General features: G+C 40.1%; 2 protein-coding genes across 4 annotated transcripts in view; one reads left to right on the top strand and one right to left on the bottom strand.

Moving 5' to 3' along the window:
• The first annotated feature begins 391 nt into the window (after positions 1-391).
• ATOH7 (atonal bHLH transcription factor 7) lies at positions 392-2,433 on the top strand. Its single transcript, XM_034438690.3, has one exon. It carries the CDS (start codon positions 1,111-1,113, stop codon positions 1,540-1,542), a length of 432 nt encoding a protein of 143 aa, XP_034294581.2. The 5' UTR covers positions 392-1,110; the 3' UTR covers positions 1,543-2,433.
• An 8,248-nt stretch (positions 2,434-10,681) lies between these two features.
• Positions 10,682-25,092, bottom strand: part of MYPN (myopalladin) — a 90,309-nt gene continuing 75,898 nt past the window's right edge. For all 3 annotated transcript variants that reach the window (XM_034438668.3, XM_034438670.3, XM_034438667.3), the window contains 8 exons: positions 21,364-21,585; positions 19,144-19,293; positions 18,767-18,849; positions 18,400-18,526; positions 17,625-17,832; positions 16,379-16,544; positions 15,514-15,647; positions 10,682-12,357 (listed from right to left, as the gene is read on the bottom strand). In XM_034438668.3, coding sequence (XP_034294559.2) covers positions 12,188-12,357; positions 15,514-15,647; positions 16,379-16,544; positions 17,625-17,832; positions 18,400-18,526; positions 18,767-18,849; positions 19,144-19,293; positions 21,364-21,585 — 1,260 coding nt within the window. In that variant the 3' untranslated portion in view covers positions 10,682-12,187. The remainder of the gene's footprint in view (positions 12,358-15,513; positions 15,648-16,378; positions 16,545-17,624; positions 17,833-18,399; positions 18,527-18,766; positions 18,850-19,143; positions 19,294-21,363; positions 21,586-25,092) is intronic.

The following is a 25,092-nucleotide window of genomic DNA, read 5'->3' on the forward strand; positions in this document are numbered from 1 at the left end:
AAGTATTTAAAAAGGCTATTTCATTCATTCAGATCTTGGATGTCTTCTGCTTGTGTTCCCTTTATTTTTTTGAGCAGTGTATATTCCTTAAAACTACTGTTCAGCTATTCTTTGGAAGTAAAAACTCAACTTATCTTCTCTCTCTGCTGTACCAAGTGAGTTGTGAGAATCTCCAGATTCTAATGTTTGTTTTGTTTTCTGCCTCTCTTATGTCCTCTTGGGTTCACACATAATAGCCCCTTCTCCGACCCACCCACCCCCTTCCCCCAGCACCTTATGGCAAGTGAGCAACCCAGCGATGTGTCAGGAAAGCTTTTTGCTGAGCTGCAGAAGCTGATTCGTTGGGGGGAGAAAAAAAATAGACCTTTGCTTAGTTGTGGCGATTCTTGTGGGGTCAGGCCAGACGCTGCTCCAGATGGCAAGTTGTCAAGTCAGACAGGCCAGGCTTTGGGAGACCCAGATTGCAATGTCAGGATTTTCCTGGACATGCGCATGTGTGCATCCTGTTCCCAGGGTAGCAAGGTGCTGGGAGAGGAGCAGAGGGCCACCCTCCCACTTGCTACAACCTGTTCAGCTCCTTCTCCTGCTGCTATAAAGACTTCCCTGACTTGTGACTTGGGCTCAGAGCCCAGGAGGAAGCAACAGAGCTTTGCTTTAGGTCACCACGACGGATCTGAGATGATTGCTCTGGAAGATTTCTGGTAGAACTTTCTCCTACCTGGCCTTGCCTTCATAAGCAGTAACCCTTTGGGACAGAGGTGCACCAAAACTCTTTGACATACAGTGAGCTCTTGGCACGCGCTGTAAATTTTCTTCCCGTTTTAAGTTGGAACCTTTGAAGGCGAAGATGCCGCTTGCTTCTTTTCAAAATGAGAGGAAATGAAGAAAGAGATTCAAGATCCAAGCAAATGTGGGGGGGAACGCCAGGTTTCGCTCTTGGTTTGTCCAAAACAGGGGCCACTTCATACCTATTGAATGATATGTAATTTGGGGAAGATGGTGCTTTTCACAATAAGTCCATCCTCTTGAAGTCGAGGAAAGTATTTTCTCTTGAAGACCTATTGCAAGCAGCTTTTTTTTTTTTAAATCGCTTCAGCAAAAGCTTCCCCCATGAAACCCTGCAAACCAAACCCCAAGGAGACTCCCAATGCAGATGCTGGCTTCCCCTGCAGCAGTGAGGCAGGCTGCGCAGAGAAAGGCAGCTCTGAAAGGCTGGAGAACTCTGCCAAGCGCAGGCTGGCCGCCAACGCCAGGGAAAGGAGAAGAATGCAGGGGCTCAACATGGCCTTTGACCACCTCCGCAAAGTGGTCCCCCAGTGGGGGCAAGACAAAAAGCTCTCCAAGTACGAGACTCTTCAGATGGCGCTCAGTTACATCATGGCCCTGACACGGATCCTGTCTGAAGCCGAGAGGTTCAGCGCACAGAAAGGCTGGATTAACTTTCAGGAGGAGCATTTCCATGCTTGCACGGGTCAGAAGACGGCTGTGGAGACCGAGCCCTACGCTCCCAGACTTTTCCACTTCCAACCTGATCACTTCTAAGTTTTATCAACTAGATCGACCGTGGATCTGGGACAGGCTCGTTTTCTCACTCTTGTAAAACTTGGCAACGAGAATTTGAACAGCTGCATCAGGTAAATCACCAGTTGTGGTACTCTTGATCTCATTTGATTTCATCTTTGGAACAAATCGATCTAATTCATCGGCTGCCTGTTGGAGGAGATAATTTTCCCCCTTCCTATTGGTTACCTGTGAAATATGTACAATATCTTCAGGTTGCATCCTTTTGACGTTATGCAATTTTTTGGGGGGTAGTTATATGTGTCTGACCTACCATGCCTTCTGTTTTCACAATGATATGTTGAAGAAAACAAAGCAGGATTAATAGTAACAATAACAGCAACAACAAAATTAATCCAGTTTTATATATGGCATGCATGGACAAATTTGGCTATTGGAGAATGTAATTGACTATTTAATCAGAATGATTAGATATTCAAATCTCCATTAATTCTTAAATTGACAGTGTATTTTATTTTGTTTCCTCATTAATGGTATATTATATAACGGAAAATAGAAATGATATTCTTTAGTCCTCAAAGAAGTAACTTCCTTAAACTTTGTAAGTTTGTCTTTATAGGTTCTTCTAAACCAAACTCTGCAAGTTTCACTTACCTTACAACTTGCAATTTCTCAGAGTGTAAACCTAGAATGAAACTAATTTCAGCTATAGTCTTTAGCGTGTTTAAATATTCTGTATGCTGCTATGAAGTTTAAACAATGTTACAGGATGATATAAGATGCTTGCGTGAAAATAAAATTTTACAATTTGTAATTCATAATAAGGCTGATTTTTTTTTATATTGTTTCATTTCTTTTACAGTGTAAAAAGTTTTGTAAAATATAAATAAACACATTTTTTCACATATAAAACGTCTGTTATTAAAAGTGGTGGGCATCCGATCTTGGGAGCTAGGTATGCTCTACCAGAGGAAAAGTTCTGTCCATTCCTTTAGATGGATAACATACATAAAAAAGGAATGCACTAATTATTTTGGAAGCATTATGGTTGTAAATGATTAAAGCTGTGGACGAAGACTTGGGTGACGCAAACTGAAATCCATCCTCATTCATGGAAATTAACCAGGTGATTTTTAAATAATCACTCTTAACCCAACTGATAGGACTGTTGTTGTGGATGGATATTGGAGTAGAAATTGCTGTATTCTCAGAGGAAAAGAGACTTAAATCTGAATTTAATTCTTGTCAGGGATATCTGCAAAGTGGATCATTCCTTTGCTTTATTGGTTGGCTGTCTGTAGCTCTATGATCAGGTCAATTGAATCACAAGCATTGGGAGTGGCCATTGAGGATTTCCAGACAAGTCACTTCTGTCTTGTTGCTGATTAAAATAAGCATTTTTGCTAGTAGACAAGCTCAGCTTGGGGATTCTTTTCCCATGTCCCTTTAAAGCCAAATAACCACATGCCTGGCGGATTTCCATGGCCATCTGAGCCAGCAAGAAATTGATTTCATGGATTTTAGCTTGTGCAGTGTGTTGGGTATATTTCTGCCTGAAGGAATATGGGGGGAAAAAAAGACAGTTCTCTCTTGCCATCCACGGACATTACCAAAAGGCTAAAAAAATATTTAAACATTTTAAGAGAAGAAGCTAGCGAAGTGGTAGAGCACACACATTTCAAAACCACAGTGAGAATCCATTTCACTTGAAGCACGATCGTATTTGGCATCATAGCCCTGGTTATATTCTGCCCCAGCTCCGGATTCCCGAGGATATTAACACACACCAACGGCCCTTATCAAATTTATTAAGTAGCAAGAATAAACCAAAGTCCGGCAAAGGTTGGCAACCAGCCCAGAAAACAAGATATGATAAGACTTCCAAAAATGCTCTGATGATAATTACAAGTTGTTTCCAGCAAGAAACTTACTAACAGCTTGTGATTTAAATAGGCTAAGGGAATGGCCAATTATCCTCAAGCCTTACTCTCGAGGAGACCTCCTCCTCCTGAGTAGCCACTCCTGCCTTTTGGCAGCCCTGCGTGCTCGAGCATTGAGGAGAGGCTCCTCCACTTCGCTCTCTCCACTTGAAGGAGCCTCTGGAGGTTCTGAAGGCCCTGGCTGAGTCTCTGCCTCTGCAACCATATCCTCTTCAGCCTCCTCACTGTCCAACGTGAGCGCCGGCTGTGCAGGCTGCTGGCGCGACACCACACCAGCCTCCTTGTTGTCGGGATCAGCCATGATCCTTGCAGGCCGCTGGCGGGCCATAACAGATTATGACCAACACATCACTTTATAGCAGGGGTGGGCAACTGTGGCACCTTTAAGACCCGTGGACTTCGACACCCAGAATTCTTGAGCCAGCCATGCTGAGCCATTCTGGCTCAGGAATTCTGGGAATCGAAGTCCACAGGTTGTAAAATTGCCATAGTTCCCCACCCCTGCTTTATAGAATAGTCTGTCATGCAGGAGGACTTCAATTTAGGCTCAGCTAAATAATAATAGCCTTTATTGTCCTTGTACATCATGTACACAACGAAATTGGTTTAGCCTCTACTGGTGCAATCCATACTCACTCCACTGTAACACCAGGAGCTCAAAACCGCAGCGTCTACGCGTGCCACCATCTTGGGCCTTACCTAAACCAACCAAATCAGTTTAAAGATACAACGTAGATTGAATAAACATGCAAATAACGACAGTGCATATTGGTCTCTCATTAAACCACGAGCAGCTTGCTGAGCCGCCATGAACAAAAGCAGAACCACAGTTTATATACCCATTACAAAGACAAGACGAAGAGAGGCGAGCACAGTGTAAATTACAGAAGATATAAGAATGTTGTTTATAAACCCATGTGTGTGACCTTCTTGTCTCTTATCTCTTCCCACAAGGTCAGCATACTGCTATATCTTTGAGATCTGGTCACTGAATATAGAAGAGTGTGATTTCATGGCCACACGTTCCTATCTGATTTCTACCTTGTCACCACGCAGGTCAATCCAACTTGCTATTACTTTAGGATACTTTAGGCCAGGGGTCTGCAACCTTAAACACTCAAAGAGCCATTTGGACCCGTTTTCCATAGAAAAGAAAACACCGGGAGCCACAATACCCTTCCTATGCTTGACTATTTCTTGAGCGGCCACAAAACTAGCATATGTAGTTGAATTAAACATTCTGTTTTTCTTCTGAAACTTTTCTTTTCTTGCATTTATCCATGGTTGGCCTACCGGGGGTTGAAAAGCTCAATAAATCGCGTGCCGGCAGGTGTTGCACATTGCCAGTTGTGATGCATATTTTGAATGACAAAGAGCCACAGCAGAGGGGTGAAAGAGCCACATATGGCTCCAGAGCTGCAGTTTGCTGACTCCTGCTTTAGGCAGTTCACATAGATTGTATGTATGGGAAATATTATAGAATTGGTAGCAAAGGCAATTGGTAGCTCATGTGTGTTTGAGGGGTAACTTATTCCACCACTCTAGACATCTGGTCTGAAGCAATCCAAGTTAGCAACTTGTTCTTCCAAATGCTTCTTCTCATCTGAAAACTCAGCTTTAATTTCAACTGGCTGTTGTGCCCAAATCCAAGTTCAGTGAAGATGTTTGGCTCTGTTGCCCTGAGTTTCTCACTCACTTGCATTGATGCCAGTCCCCCTGAAAATTCTCAAACCCCTTCAAAAGTACCGATCATCCACTGCTTCCTGTTGCTAGAGACAGAACAATGCAATTGTTCTTAAAGTTACAGGAATAATATTTAATCCTCTCCTTCATCCCAGCCAGGACTAAACACAAAGCAAACAGTTTCATCCCTTCTGGGCCCTCTCAGCTGCTTGTAGAATCTGGATTATGAAAGTCAGGAAATGGACCTCCTTGTGTGATTTATATTTGCCAGGAACAGAGGAAGAATTTCAGACTGCAAGCAGATCAACTGCATTTAATCATCTTAAACATAGCATGTATTTTTGTCAGCGACAGTAGTGAGATGAGTTGCAAGTAAAGAGCAGGAAAAGTTCTGATATGGTGCTTTTAGCACTTTGATGAAAAAAACAGACAAATTTATTTCTCTAATGGCAAATGTTTATTTAAAGCAGATGTACTTAAACTGACTATATTTGGACTCTGAAGCTCAGAAAAGTTGCTCCTGTAACTACAAGGATGGGTGAGGCCACCACGAAATTCCAGGGCTACAGGTTACAGCAAGGAACAGAAAATCATCTCTGGAGTAGGAAATCACACAACACTTCTGTGCTATTGCTCCAAAACTTATTTGGGGTGCATTCATATTGTTACCAGTTGTTGTGCTAGACTCAAGGGAATGCTTAAATTTACTATGAAATTACATCAGGAAACTGATTTAAGCTTTGGCTGCTCTGTACAAGATAAAAGAGTACCTTGGACAGAGCCAAGGTAATGAAGAGATAATTCCTCATACTGTATGTTGTTGGGAAAAAGGAAGGCGGAGTTACTGGTTTGCTAAGGACAGCAGCAGACAAGACAGACAGAGCACTGTATTTTTCCATCTATAAGACGCCCCCATGTATAGGACAACCCCCTCCCCCATTTTTCTTACCCAAAATTCAGGAATCAATATTTTAAGCAATTGGAAGTTTCGCTCCTGAGACTAGTTTGTGGAGATAAGTTATTGGCAGTTTTGCAACCGCAGTTCTCCTCTCGGTCCCCCGTATATAAGACGCTCCTCTATTTTTAGGTAAATATTTTTAAGGAAAAATGTCATCTTATACACAGAAAAATAGGGTATATGCTTTTGTGTTTGGGTGCAGCTCTTCTTCTTCAAGGCGGCAATGATGAGACTTCCTCGCAGAATTTCTCCAAATGCACATTCTGTAGCAAATCCAGGCATGTGGCCTTGAGGACAACAGGATTGTCTTCAGATCTTCACATGGAAACTATTTTTGGGGTGTGAGTCACCCTCATTAAGGGAGGACACAGGTGTTCCGTGCCAGCTTCAATAGATGTCATCTGTTATCATGACTTGCACTCTAAAGACAACCTGGAAAAAGCCTTTGGCTCTGTAATATTTTGGATAACAGTTCCCCAGGGACACAGGCAAAGAGATATTTGTATAATGCGACTCTGAAGCATTTATTCAATGGATGAGGAAAAACACATTTGCTGAACAGTTTGGCATTTTTCTTTATATGCATTTAAAATATACTTTAGAACATACCGTTCATTCCCATCCCTCTTTCCATCAAAGATATGTACCTTATATATTACGAGGATTAAAAACCCATTTTAATGGAAAAATAACAACGTCATATGGGTAGAATGTAAGGCCATTGAGTTGTGCAATACATACTTCATTTAACAGGTAGGAAGTTTCATTTGATTTTCCTGCTATATTAATTCAGATATTGATTAAAGTGGGTAGGTGAAGTCATTTTTTCCCCACAGAACAGTGCTTGCTGTGAATTTTACAACAGTTCCCTATATATATTATACTGTGGCTTTCTATGACACAAATCAAGAGTTTACAACAAAGCAGTGGATCAATTGATCTATTTTTTTTTTAAAATATTTTTACATCAGAAATAGGAAGACAATGGTGCTATCATTTATATTTGTGCTTTGCTGACTTATATGAGAAACATGAAAATTCCAAGTGACTGCCCAGTATTATTTGTGGTGAATCCATTTTTCAAATTTTCACTAATATTTCCACAGAATATCCTCCTTGTTACATTTCTGAAGTTGTGCTTTCACAGCGATACTGCATGGTTTCACTGAAAAAGGATATCTAAAGTTTGGGGTTGGTATACTGCATGTGAAATAATCTCAAAACACAAAAGCATTTTCTTTGCTTTGTAGTATCCTCTTATGCAAAACAGTTGTTTTTAGAGTCCTTTGGATTCTCTAATCTTTTATTGGAATTTAGCAGGTTCAGAAAAGAAACCAGAATCCCAATAAATATATTAATAGAAGAATGAGCCGAGGTGGTGCAGTGGTTAGAGTGCAGTACTGCAGCTACTTCAGCCGACTGCTAGTTCAGCAGATCAGCGGATCAAATCTCACCGGCTCAAGGTTGACTCAGCCTTCCATCCTTCCGAGGTGGGTAAAACGAGGACCCAGATTGTTCGGGGCAATATGCTATTTAGTATACTGTCTTTAGTGTAAGCCGCCCAGAGTCCTCGGAGAGTGGGCGGCATAGAAATATGAATAATAAATAAAATAAATAAATAAAATAAATGTGGACATGCTCTTCAGCAGGTTTTCACAACTTTAAGACGTGTAGACTTCAACTCCTAGAATTCCCCATCCAGCATGACTGGTTGAGGAACTCTGGGAGTTGAAGTCCATCTGTCTTAAAGTTACCATGGTTGAGAAACACCGTTTTGTAGAAGCTATTGGGCGCCATCCAATCCTGAATGCACTTTCATTCAACCCATGCATTTCTTGTCTCTGCCTCCTCTTTCTCCTTCATCCTGTTCTATAGTGCTCCAGCTCTTTGAAGCAGACTGAATGGCTTATGAAAGAGATGATTTGATTATGATAGTGAATATTCTTCCAGGGGTCGATGCCCATTTATTCTAGCTTCCCTGGTTTGGAAGCACACTCAGCATCTTTATTAAGTCAGCAAGGATTTCAAAAGAAAATAGATTTATTTCGCTTCCGTGAGCTTTCTTTCCTTGTGGAAATTTGTAGGAATGACTTTGGCTGCATAAAACGAAAGAACTTGTTTCTAGTGCAAAGTTTACGTTCTAGTTTATGAAATAAATAAAAAAAGAGAAATGAAACTGTCTTCTGCAAGAAGAAAAGTCTGGAAATTCTGAAAGATGTTGTCTTTCAGCAATATTCAATAGCCACAATGGCCTTTTTTTTTCACATAAATCTACCCACTCAGTTGATTTGATATCAGTTACACATATCAAGGAAGGGTTACTTTCTATATGCCAAATAAGCTACTGAATTAAAGTTTGTCTTGGCTAAATTGCACTGGGTCCAGCACTGATCAAATGGCAAGGAATTGCTATTGGGAAAATGTCCATGTTTTTCTGAATAGTTTCAGTCATTTAATCTGAAAGCACACACACATATTCCCTGTACTACAGGAGATATATATCAGGGGTGAAATCCAGCAGGTTCTGACAGGTTCTGGAGAACCGGTAGTGGAAATTTTCAGTAGTTCAGAGAACTGGTAGTGGAAATTTTCAGTAGTTTGGAGAACTGGCAAATACCTTCTCTGGCTGGTCCCAGAGTGGGGTGGAAATGGAGATTTTGCAATATCCGTCTCCCAGGAGTGGGGAGGGAATGGGAATTTTGCAGTATCCTTCCCCTGGAGTGGGGTGGGAATGGAGATTTTGCAGTATCCTTCTCCTGTCATGCCCACCAAGCCACGCCCACCAAGCCAAACCAGCCCACCAAGCCACGCCCACAGAACCGGTAGTAAAAAAAATTGAATTTCACCACTGATACATACGTTTTCACAAATGTACATCAATACATGACAATTACATTTACCTAATCAGTGATATTCATTCATTTATATCTGATTCTTCAGGCATACTCAATTTTTCTCCTGGAACATTTTCCATATGAAAGTAGACTATTTTTTACAAAATTTTGGGAAGTTGCATGACTTCAGTGAATCCCTATGCTGCTGAGATACATTATTGTTGTCACATAATGCTTTCTATTTCCTCTGCCATCATATTTCTGTTTAAGCTACCTGGATACAAGAACAGCATTTCTTTTAATACTTAAGGGATGTCTTCAATTTTTCTTTATAATATGAACTGTCCAAAGTGATTTTACAACCCTGTTTGGAAGAAGGTACTGTTCTCTTGATCAAAATTTAGAAGGACCTTCTCATGTTCTGCTCAGTTGGGAAGATTCAGTTGCCTCTATAAGAGTATTTGGGATTTTAATGAAACAGTTTGATCTCATGGCAATCACACATTAATTTAGAGCTGTATTACTCAACCTTGGCAACTTGAAGAGGGGTGGATGTCAACTCCCAGAATTCCCCAGCCAGCATGCTGGTTATCGAATTCTGGAAATTGACATGCACACCTCTTCAAATTGCCAAGGTTGAGTAATAGAGATTTAGATTCCGGCTTCATTTATAACAAAGCAGAGAAGATGCTTTCCTGGGCACTAGGTCTTCTTAGGAACAAGACACTAACCTCTGATAATTAGGAAGAAATGACAGAAGTCACGGAAATATTATTCCCAGGGTCAACAATTATCGGAAATCTCATACAAGTAGTCCTCGACCTATGACCATGTGCTTCATGACCATTCAAAATTATGATGGTGCTGAAAAAATTGTCTTATGGCAGCCCTTGCACTTACGATCATCACAGTTGTTCCTGGGGACATGTAATGAAAGTTTGGGCATTTGGTAACCGGCAAGAATTTATGCCAGTTGCAGCATCTTGATGTCATGTAAATGCCATTTGTGACTTCGCAGGGGGCTTCCAACAACCAAAGTCAATGGGAAAAGCTGTATTTGCTTAATGACAATTGTGATTCACTTAACAACTGTGGCAAAAAGGTCATAAAATCAGGGTTGACTTATTTAATGACAGCATCACTTAGCAACAGATGTACTGGTCCCATGTGTGGTCATTTGTTGAAGTCTACTTGTATTATTTTGATGAGGTCACTGCTCTTAATTCAAATTTCTTTTTAAGGCACATAATACCTCATATGATGATTTCTCCAAACTGGAATTCTCCAGCTACTTGAGGATTATAAATTTCAGCATGCTGTAGCCCAAACACATGGAAGACACTAGTGAGAAAAACTATTTAAACCAGGTTTCCCCTTTCTGAATGTATGGTGACTACAGTTTCCTAGAAAATCTCCTTTTCTGTCTCACCCAGAAACACTCCCAAAAAGAAAATAGGTTTGGCTATTGTGGAAGGATTGGATTATAAAATGCCGTAATTAATGCCAGTGAATTCCTAGTACTAGTGCAAAGTTCAAAATATTTTAATCCTGAGCTGGATTTCAATTTAGTTGTAGTTTTTCAGAGAATTGAGACTTTGTTTAAAATATATAGCCAATAACTATTCACTGCTAATAATACCCAGTATTATAAAGTTCTTTGGCAAGTCTGATAGAAATAAATGTATTCTTTCACAGTGAAATTAGCATCGTATATCTGAGTTGTAGTTTAAGCATAACAATGCTAATATGCATTTCAAACTTTAATGGGTTTTCATTTAGAATATTGACTAAAAGCAGAATGCAATAAAACTGGTTAATTGCATGTACTGATTTATATCATGTGCTAACAAAATCTCTTTGCTTTATGGCCTCTTTGAATTATTTGTTTTAAATATGGGAGGTCAATCAATATCCAAGGTGAATGAAGTTTGATTGTTAAGTTTGGACTAAATGATAATTCCTTTTTGTTTAATTAGTGTCATCTATGGAAGAATTTTATTCTCGGTACAGCGACCTCTGGATGCTCAAAATGGGGAAAAATAGAGGTGAGGTTGTTGTAAAGGAATAGGATTATTTCCAAGGAAAAAAATGCAATTATCTAGACCCAACCATGTCTGCAAGAAGGCTATAATTTAAAGGGAATATCCTAATCCATTTTGATAATAGGTATGTATATATGCAAGTTATGTAGAATTCTGAAGATAGGAAAAAATCCTATCTAAAGACCAAAGAAACAAAAACAACATGCAAGGCATTTTTGTTTTTGTTCAAATATTGATTTCTAAATATGGAAAAAAAAATAAGCATGCTTCAAAATGTATATACCATTGGGAGCTTGTGGGATGACTATAATATGGGCTTTGTGGTACATAAGCTGTTTTATAGCTAATTGCAGTATGATCCTATACATATTCCTCAGAAGTAAGGCTCTTATAGTTGAGTGGACTTACTTTAAGGTAAGCGTATGCCTGCAGCCTAACAACAGGGCACCTTAACACTAATATTAAGAGCCCTCTTTGGGTGCAAGATTCATGAGTATAAGAGTCACACTTTAAAAAATTTCTATTGTTTAGAAGCAGTTTCTATCTGAAATGTTACACTTATCTAGTTTTGGGTTGGCTAATTATTTCATTTGTATGAATTCTTAGCAAACTGATCAGTCACAGTTTTATTTATTTTTTTTGTATTGGATCTGTGTTTTGTGACTACCAGCCAATACTGTATTCAAAACCAGGGACTTAGGGGTGTATGTAGGGGATCCAAAAAGTAAGATGGTGTCATGGAAGAGTGGTGGAAACTGCCATCTTGACTTTTTCGAGCCTCTTTCCCTTTCCAGATGCCCCTGTATTTGGTTTCTCCTTCCTCAGAATGATTACCATCACTGTAAATGTCCTTCTTGGTACCTTTCAGACAGCTATCCAAATCTTAACCAAGTGCCTGTTTAACTGCCGTAAAATCTTAGCAGGAAAATGGGCACATCTTTTTTTTTACTTTTTTAACAGCTGAAAACAAGGTCACTTTTCTTCATAACCCGTGGAACAAAAGTAACACAGCACAAAATTTGTCGCAGTATATTCTATACCACAACAGCTGCATGGTATGATGCCACATCGAAATCTTGGCTCTCAATATCTTTACCGTTTATCAATTATATTAGCTGTAAACCTTCAACGTTTCAGCATGTCTCCTTCCGTTCCTTTTCACAGTTCTAGTATTTCTTTACTTTCAGGGAGAATTTGAACCTTTTTTTCTTACAGTTCTTCACTTTCTACCACAGGCTGGGAAGGAGATGAAAAGCGTGCTGGATTCTCAACAGTGGAGAAAGCAGAGAAAATGTCGAGTCCTTGTCCCATGAGGTGTGCATACCGTGTGCTGCTTGAGCGAAACTTGATTGGCTGAGATATCTGGTGATGCCACTGAGCTGGAGCAAAAAAAAAAAAAAAAGGCATGAATGTGGGATATGACTACTGAGCATCTCTTTTAGGTTTTAAATAAAGGTTGTTATATATAAGACTGAAAATCTTGTCAGATGTTACATCTTTTCTATCCTGCTCTACAGAGTAAAGAGTTGGTCTCTGACAGAAAACCACTTGAAGAAACTAGAAGCATTTGAAATGTGGATTTGTAGACGGCTGTTATGTATAAGCTGGGTTAACAAAATCACTAATGAGGAGGTGATAAGCCACCTGGGAAAGCAAAGGGAAATCATCAAAAGCGAAAGTTAGAATATTTTGGACATGTGATGCGACACCCAGAAAAATATGGCATCCTTCACTTAATCCTCCAGGGAAAGATTGAAGGCAAACGAGGTCCAGGCAGAAGAAGAACATCATGGCTTCAAAACCTAAGGGACTGGTTTGGACAAAACTCAGCAGCACTTTTTCATGTGGCTGTTGACAAAAATAGGATTGCCAACCTGATCGCCAATGTACGATGACGGATATGGCACAAGAAGAAGAAGAAAAATGAAGTCTGTAAAAAGATTTATCCGTAGTTTGTATGTGAGAAGCCTAAGGCAGATTATAGAACCATGTGCTAAATGCCCTTGAAGTTGCTCCAAGAACTTTAGGTAGCTGGAATAATGTGAAATTTCCAATACTATTTTAATATATTAGATTAGATTAACAGAGTTGGGAGGAACCTGGTAGGTCATCTAGTCCTATTACTATCAACCTCTAATGCCCTAAATGCTTTTGAGCCTAAAAATTTATTTCAACATCTCTCTTGGCACGCACTAGCTGGCCTATGGAGGGCTGAGTCCTCAGGGTTATTATCTAAGCAAGGTTTCTCCCATTGATGGTCCTAACAGTGTGGAACATCTTGCCTTCAATTATTGCATCTTCTCTGTTCAATTTCATAAACTCTTAAAGAACACTTCTTCTTCTAGAATTTTGGTTCCTCCTAATACCTTTGCTCCTGACTGCTACAAAGAATTTCACTGTATGGTATTCATTTTTTAATGGTTTTGTTGTCGTATTTCATGTTTCATGAACCAAGGAGGAATTTCCTGACAGTGAGAACAATTAATCAATGGGACAGCTTGTTTCTCAAAGTTGTAGGTGCTCCATTACTAGAGATTTTCAAGAAAAGATTGGACAGCTATTTGTCCAGAATGGCATAAGGACTTCTGCCTTGGGCAGGGGGTTAGACTAGAAGACCTCCAAGTTCTCTTCCAGCCCTATGATTTTATGATGCTATCATGAATGATGAGCAGTAAGCAAAAAAGTAGTAATCAAGCGAACACAGAATCACTGTATGATGCTTCCATAGTATTTGCTGACTCAGTTTTCCATCCTTTAGAGATTGGTAAAATGAAGATATAGATTATTGGGGGAAATATGTTGACACTGTAAACCACCTAGTGGTACATAAGCCTAAATGCTATTGCTATTGCTAAGGAATAACATTAACTGTAGGTCAAAGATATACCTTTTTCAGGAACTGGGGAACATTTTTAAAGGTCAAGTGCTACTTTTAGTGAGCGAGAATTTCTGGAATAAATGTTTTGTGTACTTAGGGGAAGAACCTCCATTTGCAAATGGAATTCTTTCTCCAGCCTGACTGCCACCAGAAAGAGGAAAGGTTCAAGAAGGGCAGGGAAGGCTGGTGATAGACCTGACCCAAAGGTGCAATGGATCTCATCTGGTTTGTGGTCTGGCATTTTCCTTCCTTGCTGCTATTTTTAAATAACTCCCTACAGAGTCAAATTGATTATTCTTGAATTATGACTAGCTTCTGCCTCTTCTCTCTAAGGACCGGCCCAGCTGCCTCAGCAGTTTCAAGAAATTTAGAGGCAACTATTTTGTATGTAGCCCCAATGAAAGAGTTTGCAATCCAAGACATGCGTCCCAGAATACTTGCAGTTAGTGGGGCAAAACTCTGAAAGTTGTACTTTAGTACCTTTTACAAAATGTCATCAATCTTATGAATGCAGCTGTAGGATTGCATTGGTTTCTTTGTTATTACCGTATCAGTGAGCTTTCTAAATTGAAATAAATACAATAAAACTGAGCAAACATTTTTTTAAAAAATTAGGCAAGTTCTATGTAGTTCCAAATAAGGAACTGTTAATATAAGAATTCAACTGAGTGTCAGGTTTTATTAGAGCTATTTAAGACTCTGCTGCCTGAAAATCTTCACTTTGTTATCCACGATCACTTACAAATCTCCAGAGACCTGGCCCAAATCTCAGGATCACAACTCAGCTAGAAGGGGATTCATGATCTCTCCTGAGCAAATCAACCAAGTAAGTTATACAATATCTAATCTAAATATCTAATCTAATTCTAAAGGATTAGATTAAATATCTAACAATACCTAATTTAATTCTAATGAAGAGCAACAAGGATGATTAGGGGACTGGAGGCTAAAACCTACGAAAAATGGTTGTAGGAATTCAGTATGTCTAATCTAGTGAAAAGAAGGACTAGGGGAGATATGATAGCAGATATAATATTTGAGGAGCTACCATAAAGATGAGAGGTTCAACCTATTTTCCAAAGCACCAGAAGGCAAGACAAGAAACAATGGATGGAAACTGGTCAAGGAGAGAAGCAACCTAGAACTAAGGAGAAATTTCCTAATGGTGAGAAAAAGTAAAGTCCAATAAAGAGAGCATTGAAAAGAAAAAAACGTGTCATGATGGGAAGACAGGAGAGATGACAAATACAGAATTGAGACTGATCTGGAAGAGCCTGGTGGCGCAGTGGACTAAGTGCTGTTAAAGTAGCACTTAATTGCCAGCTGCCTGCAATTACTGCAAGTTCAAATCTCACCAGGCTCAAGGTTGACTCAGCCTTCCATCTTTTCGAAGGTAGGTAAAATGAGGACCCGGATTGTGGGGGCAATAAGCTGACTTTGTATAAAAAAAACACCGCTTAGGGGGGGCCGAAAGCCCTGCTAAGCAGGTATATACAAAAGTATGAAGGCTATTGCTTAATGCATTGTAAGCCGCCCTGAGTCTCCGGAAAAGGGCGTCATATAAATCGAACTAATAAATAAATAAATAATAAATCTGATCACACATATAACATATATTTTGTTCATTTACTGTATCCCTAAAGTTTTGGCCACTTACCGTATATGTCAAGTCTAGCAGTGCAAGAGACAATACCGGCTTCATTTTTCGCAGACAAAGTGTACCAACCAGCATCTACTTTTTTGGCAGGCTGAATCAAAAGGCAAACATATCCTGTAGCATCTTGGTGCATACTAAGAAGAAATAAAATGATTTCAGTGTCATTTGTGACATACTGGAGGATTTTAGTGAAATCATTCAAGGAAACAACAGAAACATGATATTTATACTCCCTCCCTGTTCCTCCCTCCCTCTTCCACTTTCTCCCTCTTAATTTTTGTGTGCATGTGTGTGTTTATGCAGAGAAGGACTTGCTTCGTGATCAATCACCTTGGAGTTCTGCCATAGAAGATCTCAAGGACTCTTGAACTATTTGACCAAATTCTCGTTTCAAACAAGTTTGTTCATTGTGTGCAGTCAATAACTGCAGTAATTTTAAATAACATTGATATAATTTAAAACTTCATAATCCTCCATAGTTTAAAAAATCTTGCATACTTGATTTTTATCCTCCTATAATGTGTCTCCAGTGGGACTTTACAGTTGGTCTGTAATAATGCATAAAAGTTCTACCTGCTCTTGGGGATTCTGCATTTCAGCAGAGGTATTTTTTCCTAGATAAAGGAATATTTACTACTATATGCAGTACATGCCCTGAAAGCATTTTAATTGTTCTTTGTAGGAAGAGACACAGGCTACAGAGAACCATATTTAAATGTTTCAGAAGTTGGTTGAGAACTCTTTCAAGAGTTATGCATGCTAAAAGGTGCTACATGTTCAGTGCAAAATAAATTAAAACTTTGCGGCAATAAAATCTCACATTTTTAGACAATCAAAAAGCAGTTTCCCAAAAACCCATGCTCACCTCATCCTCTCCCTGTGGGGAGGTATGGTTTCATTGTCCTTCTTCCAGAAAAATATTGGGGGTGGCATTCCAATTACTCTACATTCTAATCGGACAGGATGTCCTTCTGGCACCCCACAGTTCTGTAGTCTCTCTAGTATCACTGGGGCTTTTTTAACTTCCTTTTCTGAAGAAAAAGAAAGAAAAGACGGATTTATTGATTTATTTTGACCTTAAAATGATTGAAATTGTTCAAAACGGTTTCTGGATGACTCTAAAAACTTCTGTGTGTCTGCACTATGAGAATGTGTGTGTGTGTTAAAAAACCCAGGATGGCTGTAAGTATATAATAAAGGCCCCACCCATTTTTTCATATGTTGTCCATGATTGACCAAACCCAACATTTCTGTTCTGACCTAGGCTTCCCAAAAGTACGAAGCAGACTCCTCGTCCTAATAAAACCTATTTTATTTAGTTTAAAGGGAATTCCTCTCCAGCAAAGTCCCGGCCAACAGTCTTTCAAGAGATTTCACAACTACAAACCTTTATCAGGCTTGGAAAGCTGCCAGGCCGATATCTTCCATACGTCACTCTGTAGCAGACAATACTTGGCAAGAAGTCAGGAACAGATCTTCACTCTAATGAATTGAACTAATTGTCTCCTGCAAACTCCCCTCCCCTTTCGCTCCTCTTTATTCCTTATGGGAGGGGCCATTCACTGTCCACCTGTGGCTTTATTCCTGAGTCGACCCTTGTTCCTTAGCTGTTCCCTTCTCCTGGCAGCTCTGCACATGCACACACTGGGAACAGGCTCCAGCTGTTCTTCTGCCTCACTGATGTCCGACTCCAAAGGCAGCTGACAACTGTTGGATTGCCCTGGCCCCATCTCTGCCTCCGATGCAGAGCACTCGTCAGAGTCTTCCCCAGTCTCCAGGACTGGCCCATGTTCCTCCCCAACCTCCTCATTGTCCGAATCTGCTGCCAGATCTCCTGGCGGGCCACAACAATTTCAAATAAGGACATCCAGTTTACTCAGTGTAAACATAATGACATAAAGATTCAGGGTTTGGCCAATGACATCCAATCCACTGCGAAGAAGCTCTGGCTCTTGAATTCAATCAAGCTCACCATTCATGGTACACAATTCATTAAGATAATGAACATTTTCATATGATTCAATTTTCAGCCACAGGGGTTTTAGTTAACGAAGTACACAAATGGTCTAATGTTCAGGATGGATGAAGAAGAACATCTAGTAAAGACTTACCTACAACAGACAGTTCCAAGCTGAAGGAATTTTGTCCTGTTTTGTTGGTGGCTACGCAGGTGTAGATTCCAGCATCATTTTGTCTGAGAGGATCAATAAGTAAAGAATGTACTCCATTTTCTCTGACCAGCATTTTGTGAGTGACATCTGGTAATACAGGCTTGCCATTCCGAAGCCACATCAGTTCTGGTGGTGGTAAGCCACTTACCTAACGGAGGAGAAAATAGTCATAAGCAAGCAAAGTTTCATATTACTGACATCTATCCCAAATTCATTGTTCTTGTAGAACAAATGATGTAAGAAAACCAGGGAAAAGAAAACACGTTACAGGCCTGCATCAAAGATTATGGTGAACCATAATTGGTTGTATAAGCCTAAATTAATCATGGTTTATTAAACAATTGTTGGCTCGGATACAAATGTACCGAACAAGCATGCTCCCTGTGATGTGCAAACTGGATATCAAAGAAAAACACAATTCAAAGCCTACATTAAATGTTAAACAATAAAATCAAAATAAGCACATGCACCATCTAACACCTGGAACCCATGTTAATGACAGTTACCAATGGATGTTTTTCATAGCAGTGTCTGACATTTGTTGTTAATCCACCAATCACTTTCCTTAATTTGTCTCAAATAAAAGCTACCTGGTTGTGTGTGTGTTCTTAGGGAATATGAGCAAATAGTAATGCAAATAATAACACACAATTACTAGTGCATCCCTTGCACCACCTATGCTGATGAATAAAGAAAGCCCCCTCGACCCCAATACCTTGCAATCGAGTCTGCAAAGCCGGCCTTCATGGGCTACCATGTCCCCAGGTGCCTGCAGGAAATATGGCCGGAAAAAACGTTCCTGCAGAGGTTCCCGATCTCTTTCTGATACACGGGACCTTCCCCTGCATTTCAAACACATCAGAATATTGGATAGGTGAGCAGAAAAAAGAGCTTTTAGCTAAGAAAACATAGTCTTCTGAATTTCATTGTTTAGAAATTAAGGATTTCCAAACCCACAACAGGAATTTGCCAAGTAAAACTCATGCTTACCTCATAATCTATATTTTAGCATCAGTAAAACTCATGCTTACCTCATAATCTATATTTTAGCATCAGATCCTTTTTTAATTTTATTTTTTTACCTGTGAGACTGGATAGGTGTTGATAATCTACTCCGTAGTGTAGGAGTCTGAACCATCAAACGACCAGAGCAGCTGATTCTTCCCTGCCAGAACATGCAAGAGAGAAAAAAATGTTATTTGTTCATTCACCATGCATTGGTCATTCTTCATTGCTAGATCACATTTGTGATACATAAGGCTGATTTTTTTTAAAGAAATAAGACAAAAATCTTATTATACTTTTAGAACTATAAATCTTGTACTGCAGTTATTGTCATTGTTGCCAAGATTCAAAATCAACTGATAGCAATCAATCAATCATTAAAATGAACTTTCAAAATGTATGTGTCTGTCTTCATCCTCTTAAGTTTAAACAATGTGTATATAGGAATTTGTACCTGAGGATTTGCAGCCATGAATGTATAGTTTCCATCATCATCGTTTGTAGTAGCTTCAATATGTAAAGAACAAGTGCCATCCTCATCTCGAATCATTTTGAAATGTCCATTCTTCTTCGAAATTTGTTTGCCATCCTTAAACCAGTATACCTGGGGGATTTTTAAAGAAAGATCTATTATAGTCTTGTATTTATGACTATAATTCTATGTACGTATATCGGCTTGGAAGAAAATCTCATTGAATTCATTGTGATGATTTATTTGAGAGTAAAAAGACTGCATGAAATAATGCAGCAAATAGATTCTCAATTCAAGTTTAAATTTTGGAATAAACTAGCTGCATAAGAGACACCATTCTCTGAAACCAAGGGGCAATGTAGTCCATAAATCAGAGCTATATATGACCTTTTATTTGTGCCACCCACAGAACTCTCTGATCTCCTTGTCCCATGTTTGAGAGTAGCTTTAAGGATGGGAAATGGAACAAGTTGGACTTTCAGAGACCTTCTCCCATCCCCATCTCTAAATCCTGGTAGAAAAAGCACAGTTTTCCAGAAGGTTTCCCATCTAGGTGATGTCACCAGTCACTGAGTGGGATCTTGCAACTCTCTGGAAGGTTGGGCAACTGAATAATGGGCAATCCCTCCTCTTGTAATTATTGATTGAAAAAATCCCTAAGGCTCCTCTTACCATCATGGTAACCTCCAAGTTTGTTTGATTTCAGATTCAATGACTTACAGAAATTATAGACAAAACCAGGGGTTCGCTGTTGGGGGTTCGCAGGGGTTCAGGAGAACCTCTAGCTAAGATTCTGTGCAGTTTGGAGAACCCCCAAATCCCATTCCTGGCTGGCCCTGCCCACCTCTCCCCTCCCCTCCCAGGAGTCCCCATGTGGCCCATTTTGGATGCAGGTAAGTGTAGGGCACATGCGGAGGCTCAGGGAGGATGAAAAACGGGCCTCCAGGAAGTTCGGGAAGGCCCGTTTCTAGCCTCCAGAGGGCCTCTGGAGCCTGTGGAGGCTGTTTTTGCACTCCTGGAGGCTCGAGGAAACCTCCGGAGCCTGGGGAAGGGCAAGAACACACACACACACCCCACTGTGGTGCAGGGGGCCACCACGGCCATGCTCACCCAGCAACCGGGCAGAGAACCCCTTGCTAAAATTTTTGAAGCCCACCCCTGGACAAAACTCATGCCTGTTGAGAGATAATGGGAGTTGGAAGGCCACTGAATTGGGGAAGTGTTTCCCACTGCGTATCTGGGCAATGGCTGATGAGCATCGTATTTCTTCTAGTGTGCGATTAAAAAGGATCTACACCAGTGGTGGGTTTCAAATTTTTTTACTACCGGTTCTGTGGGTGTGGCTTGGTAGGCATGGCATGGCTTGGTGGGCGTGGCTTGGTGGGCGTAGCAGGGGAAGGATACTGTAAAATCTCCATTCCCTCCCCAATCCAGGGGAAGATTATTGCATAATCCCCAATCAGCTTGGACTCGGGAGGCAGAGAATAAATGGGGGCGGGGCCAGTCAGAATTTTTACTACCGGTTCTCTGAACTACTCAAAATTTCCGCTACCGGTTCTCCAGAACTGGTCAAAACCTGCTGAAACCCACCTCTGATCTACACATGGTAACATGCCTCCTGCTCTTCCATGAAGCACAAAAGTGAAGTGGAAGTAAAACACAGAGGCCAATTTGTATTAGCTCTCCTAAAACACAATGGTTCAACATAAGAGGCAAGATCTTACCATTTAATAGGAATTAGAAATTGTCATGGCTTCTGTAGCACTGTATCCTTTTTGAATATTTAGAGACATAGGCTTTCTGCAAACAAAATCTGTTTCTGTTCACAGAAATGACTGATCCACCAATGAACAAGAGTTTTTGCTTCTTAAGTCTTCTTCAATCTCCCCTGCTTATCTACATGGCCCCCAACCCTCCAAAATAGGGAATTGGGGGTGTGCGTATTCACAGCAACCTTTCCTTGCTTTCCGCAAATTCAAATTTGGACTAGATAACCTACAAGGTCCCTTCCAACTCTGTTAATCTAATCTAATCTAATCTAATCTAATCTAATCTAATCTAATCTAATCTAATCTAATCTAATCTAATCTAATCTAATCTAAAATGCCATGGGGTCAAAGTTCTTTATATAGGAGTAGATCAAAGCAACTGGCATAAGAAATTGCTGAGAAGTATTCGTGTTCTGCTGTTCGGAGGCCCTACCTTGGGTACGGGGATTCCAACAATTTTGCAAGTGAATGTAGCTGGATATCCTTCCGGGACACGGAAATGCTTGAGTCTCTTGTCAAAAATTGGAGCAATGCATTTGCCGGTAGGGATCTCGTCATGTTGGATCTCATCATCTGATTCATCCACGGGAGTACGTTCAAGCCGAAACTCTATTTCATTCATTAATCTCTGCTCAAAATTGGAAATTTTATATTCCTGCAAAATAATAGTTGAATCAAGTCTATATATCTCACTGGAGCCTAATAAATATTTCTTAGTATATACTTTTTTCCCCAAGTAATGACTCCTATATGGCCAAAAACAATCATAAAAAGATTCAAATGATTAGAGATTCAATCATAAAAATAAATAGTGTGGGGCTAAGTGGAAAATCTCTTACTCTATTTGTTTGTGCTCCAAACGATAGGAGGAATCCCCTCCTTAAATGTTTGTCATAGAATTCCATCAGAGAATAAACATAACTACATTTGGCTCTGCTCTCTATCTCTCACAGTATGAAGGGTGGGATTAGGAAGGGGGAAGGAGGAGGAATTCTGTTCCCTGACACTGCTGCTTCTCTACTTCCTCTGGTCTAGGGATAATTTCAGATTAGGCTTTTAAATAGGGATGCTTCTAGATGCAAGATTATAATCCAACAATCAACTGACACTTCATTTTAGAGAGAGGAAGAGATTGTGCCTTCTTTTCTTGCCAATAAGGTAAAGGTAAAGGTTCCCCTTGCACATATGTGCTAGTTGTTCCCGACACTAGGGAGTGGTGCTCATCTCTGTTTCAAAGCCGAAGAGCCAGCGCTATCTGAAGATGTCTCCGTAGTCATGTGGCCAGCATGACTAAATGCCAAAGGTGCATGGAACGCTGTTACCTTCCTACCAAAGGTGGTCTCTGTTTTTCTACTTACATTTTTATGTGCTTTTGAACTGCTAGGTTGGCAGGAGCTGGGACAACTAACGGGAGCTCACCCTGTTACACGGCACTAGGGATTTGAACCGCTGAACTGCCAACCTTTCAATCGAGAAGCTCAGTGTCTTACCCACTGAGCCACCGCATCCAATAAAAAAGGTCTTGCCAATAGGCAACACTATTTCTGCAGTAGTAGCCTAGATAAAGATTTGCAGATGACTGTGGGACTCACCCACCATCATTTAAGAGGTCTCCAGTCGGGCAACATGTGGCTACTTTTTGCAATCCAAAAAACACCCGTGGATTAAATTTGCTGGAAATATAGTCTCTCACCATTTTGAAAATGAAAACTCATGAAATGTGGAATGTAAATTCTAAAATGGCTATACTATAGTTTTATTTCTTAAAACCCATGATCCCCTCACAGAATGTGTAAGGTGGCTTTTGCAGCCTCCAGCATTTTGGAACATCTCTCGAGACCAAAAAGCAATTCTCCTTATTTCAGAACAAACTCATATCAGAAGTATAAAAAAGTGTGAATTTATTATGTTCTGCCCTTTAATCAGTTTACTTGATAACAACAATTCAAAACAGGATCCTGATTGAAAGAAAATAGACATCATTATTTTTGTTGTTTTTTTTCACTAAAGGAAGAAACACAGTAGAATTATCAGGCTGAAGAAACATCAATATTGCAAAAGAGGAATTCAAGGAACTTAAATGACTTATAAAATAATGTCCTTCTTTCAAAGCAATAGATGATATATTTAAAGGAATATTTAATTGTGAGCAACAATGAAATAATTACATCACTATTTACACAGATTTCAGTGCAAACACTGATGTTTTTAGAAACATATAAAAGGGTTGTTTTTTGTCCAAGGTCACAAAGATCCTATAAGTGGAAAATAACAACAACAAGCAACTTCACTCAAGCATAATAACAAGAACAATACATATACAAATAAAGCAATAATCTGCTCAAAATAGAATAGGCAAACTGAATGTTTACCATGAACATAAATTATTTTATAATTTCCTGTTTGATTAATTCGGTGTTTTTCAACCTCAGCAACTTCAAGATATGTAGACTTCACTTCCCAGCATTTCCATGTTCAAGACACTTAAGATGGCAAATTAAATATTTTCAAATATACTTTTACCGACTTGTTTTTATTTTTCTTACTCTTGATTGACTTCAACTTTGCTCTATTGAATGTTGAGATAAGGAGTTGAATGTCTGTCTACCTTTGGTTCCAGTAAAAGAAAATGAACTGAAGATGCCTGATTCATTATAATTTTTTAAAGCTTGTGGAAGTGAGGGATTGTACTAAATGGATCTCTGGTCTCAATAGCTCTTACTTTTTCTGTTTTTTTTAACTAAGAATTTTGAAAAGAAGATAAAAATGAACAAGAACGAATGTAAGTGTCCAACTGTCCAAGAAAAGCTCTTCCACTAATTGGAAATCTCCCCACTGGATATATGAGAGTTGTCCATCCCCACTTCTCAATTTAATCAGGATCCTAGAACAAGGAGATTCACGTTCAACTATGTCCATGAAAGTTTTCTTAACTGAAATCCCTCCCTCCCAAAAAGCTGTTTGTCTGATGGGGAAATCATAAGGCACTTCCACCCCACCAAAATTTTCATCCCTAAAGCACTCCTTTCTGAAGTCATCTTGGCAGAGTCCATATTTATCCTCACATACCCATCCTCCTCATTCTCACAACGTGGGATGAGCTTGTCATCCTTAGCCTTCTGTTTTTTGCTTCTTTTGGTTGCTCTTCAGACAAGGAAGAGAATAGCCCAAGAACACAGAAGGGGTATTAGTAAAGTTAGTCAGACATTCTTTGTACACTTCACCAATCTAGAAGGACCCTTTATGATGGGAGGTGAGGCAGAACTGATGGGAAAAAAGTCCTGGAGAAAAAAAGAATCATATTCTTTCGCTGAGGAAAAGCCTATTTCCAGATCTTTCTTATTGCACCTATTCCAGGGGTGGGCTTCAAATATTTTAGCAAGGGGTTCTCTGCCCGGTTGCTGGGTGGGCGTGGCCATGGTGGGCGGTCTCCTGCAACACGGCGGTGGGGCATTTTTGCCCTCCCTGGGCTTCGGAGGTTTTCTTTGAGCCTCCAGAAGGGCATAAACAGCCTCCCCAGGTTCCGGAGGCCCTCTGGAGGCCGGAAACAGGCCTGTTTCTGGCCTTCCTGAACTTCAGGTAGGCCCATTTTTCACCCTCCCTGAGCCTCTGCACACGTCCTACACTTACCTGCATACAAAACAGGCCATGTGGGGACTCCTGGGAGGGGAGGAGCAGGGTGGGCGGGGCCAGCCAGGAGTGGGATTTGGGGGTTCTCTGAACTGCACAGAATCTTAGCTAGAGGTTCTCCCGAACCCCTGCAAACCCCCAGCAGCCCACCCCTGACCTGTTCTGACTGTTAAATTGCCCTTTAAAAGGAACTGTAACCATAAGATGACACAACCGTAAAAATGCAGCCAGAAGTCCAGCTGCTAGGTGGGAGTCCTATTACTTTCAAGATTATTGGGTTAGCTCTGCTCCATGGCTGCTCCCCAATTGGCAGACAAACTCCAGGCTTATAAGATTTCACCTTGTTTAATTTTGTCTTTCACAAAGGATACCTCAGCAGATTGCTTTACAAAATGGACCAATTCTTATCTCAGTTAGTCACTTCTCTTTGTTGTTATGAAAGGTCTTTAAAACTAGGAAAGGAAAAGTGCTGGTCTCGGGCAATCAAATACATTTATCCATAGTAACAATTTTGAGCAAAACCAGTAAATAG

Source organism: Pantherophis guttatus, chromosome 6 (assembly GCF_059756535.1).
Source record: "Pantherophis guttatus breed Tessera chromosome 6, ASM5975653v1, whole genome shotgun sequence".
Classification (NCBI taxonomy): Eukaryota; Metazoa; Chordata; class Lepidosauria; order Squamata; family Colubridae; genus Pantherophis; species Pantherophis guttatus.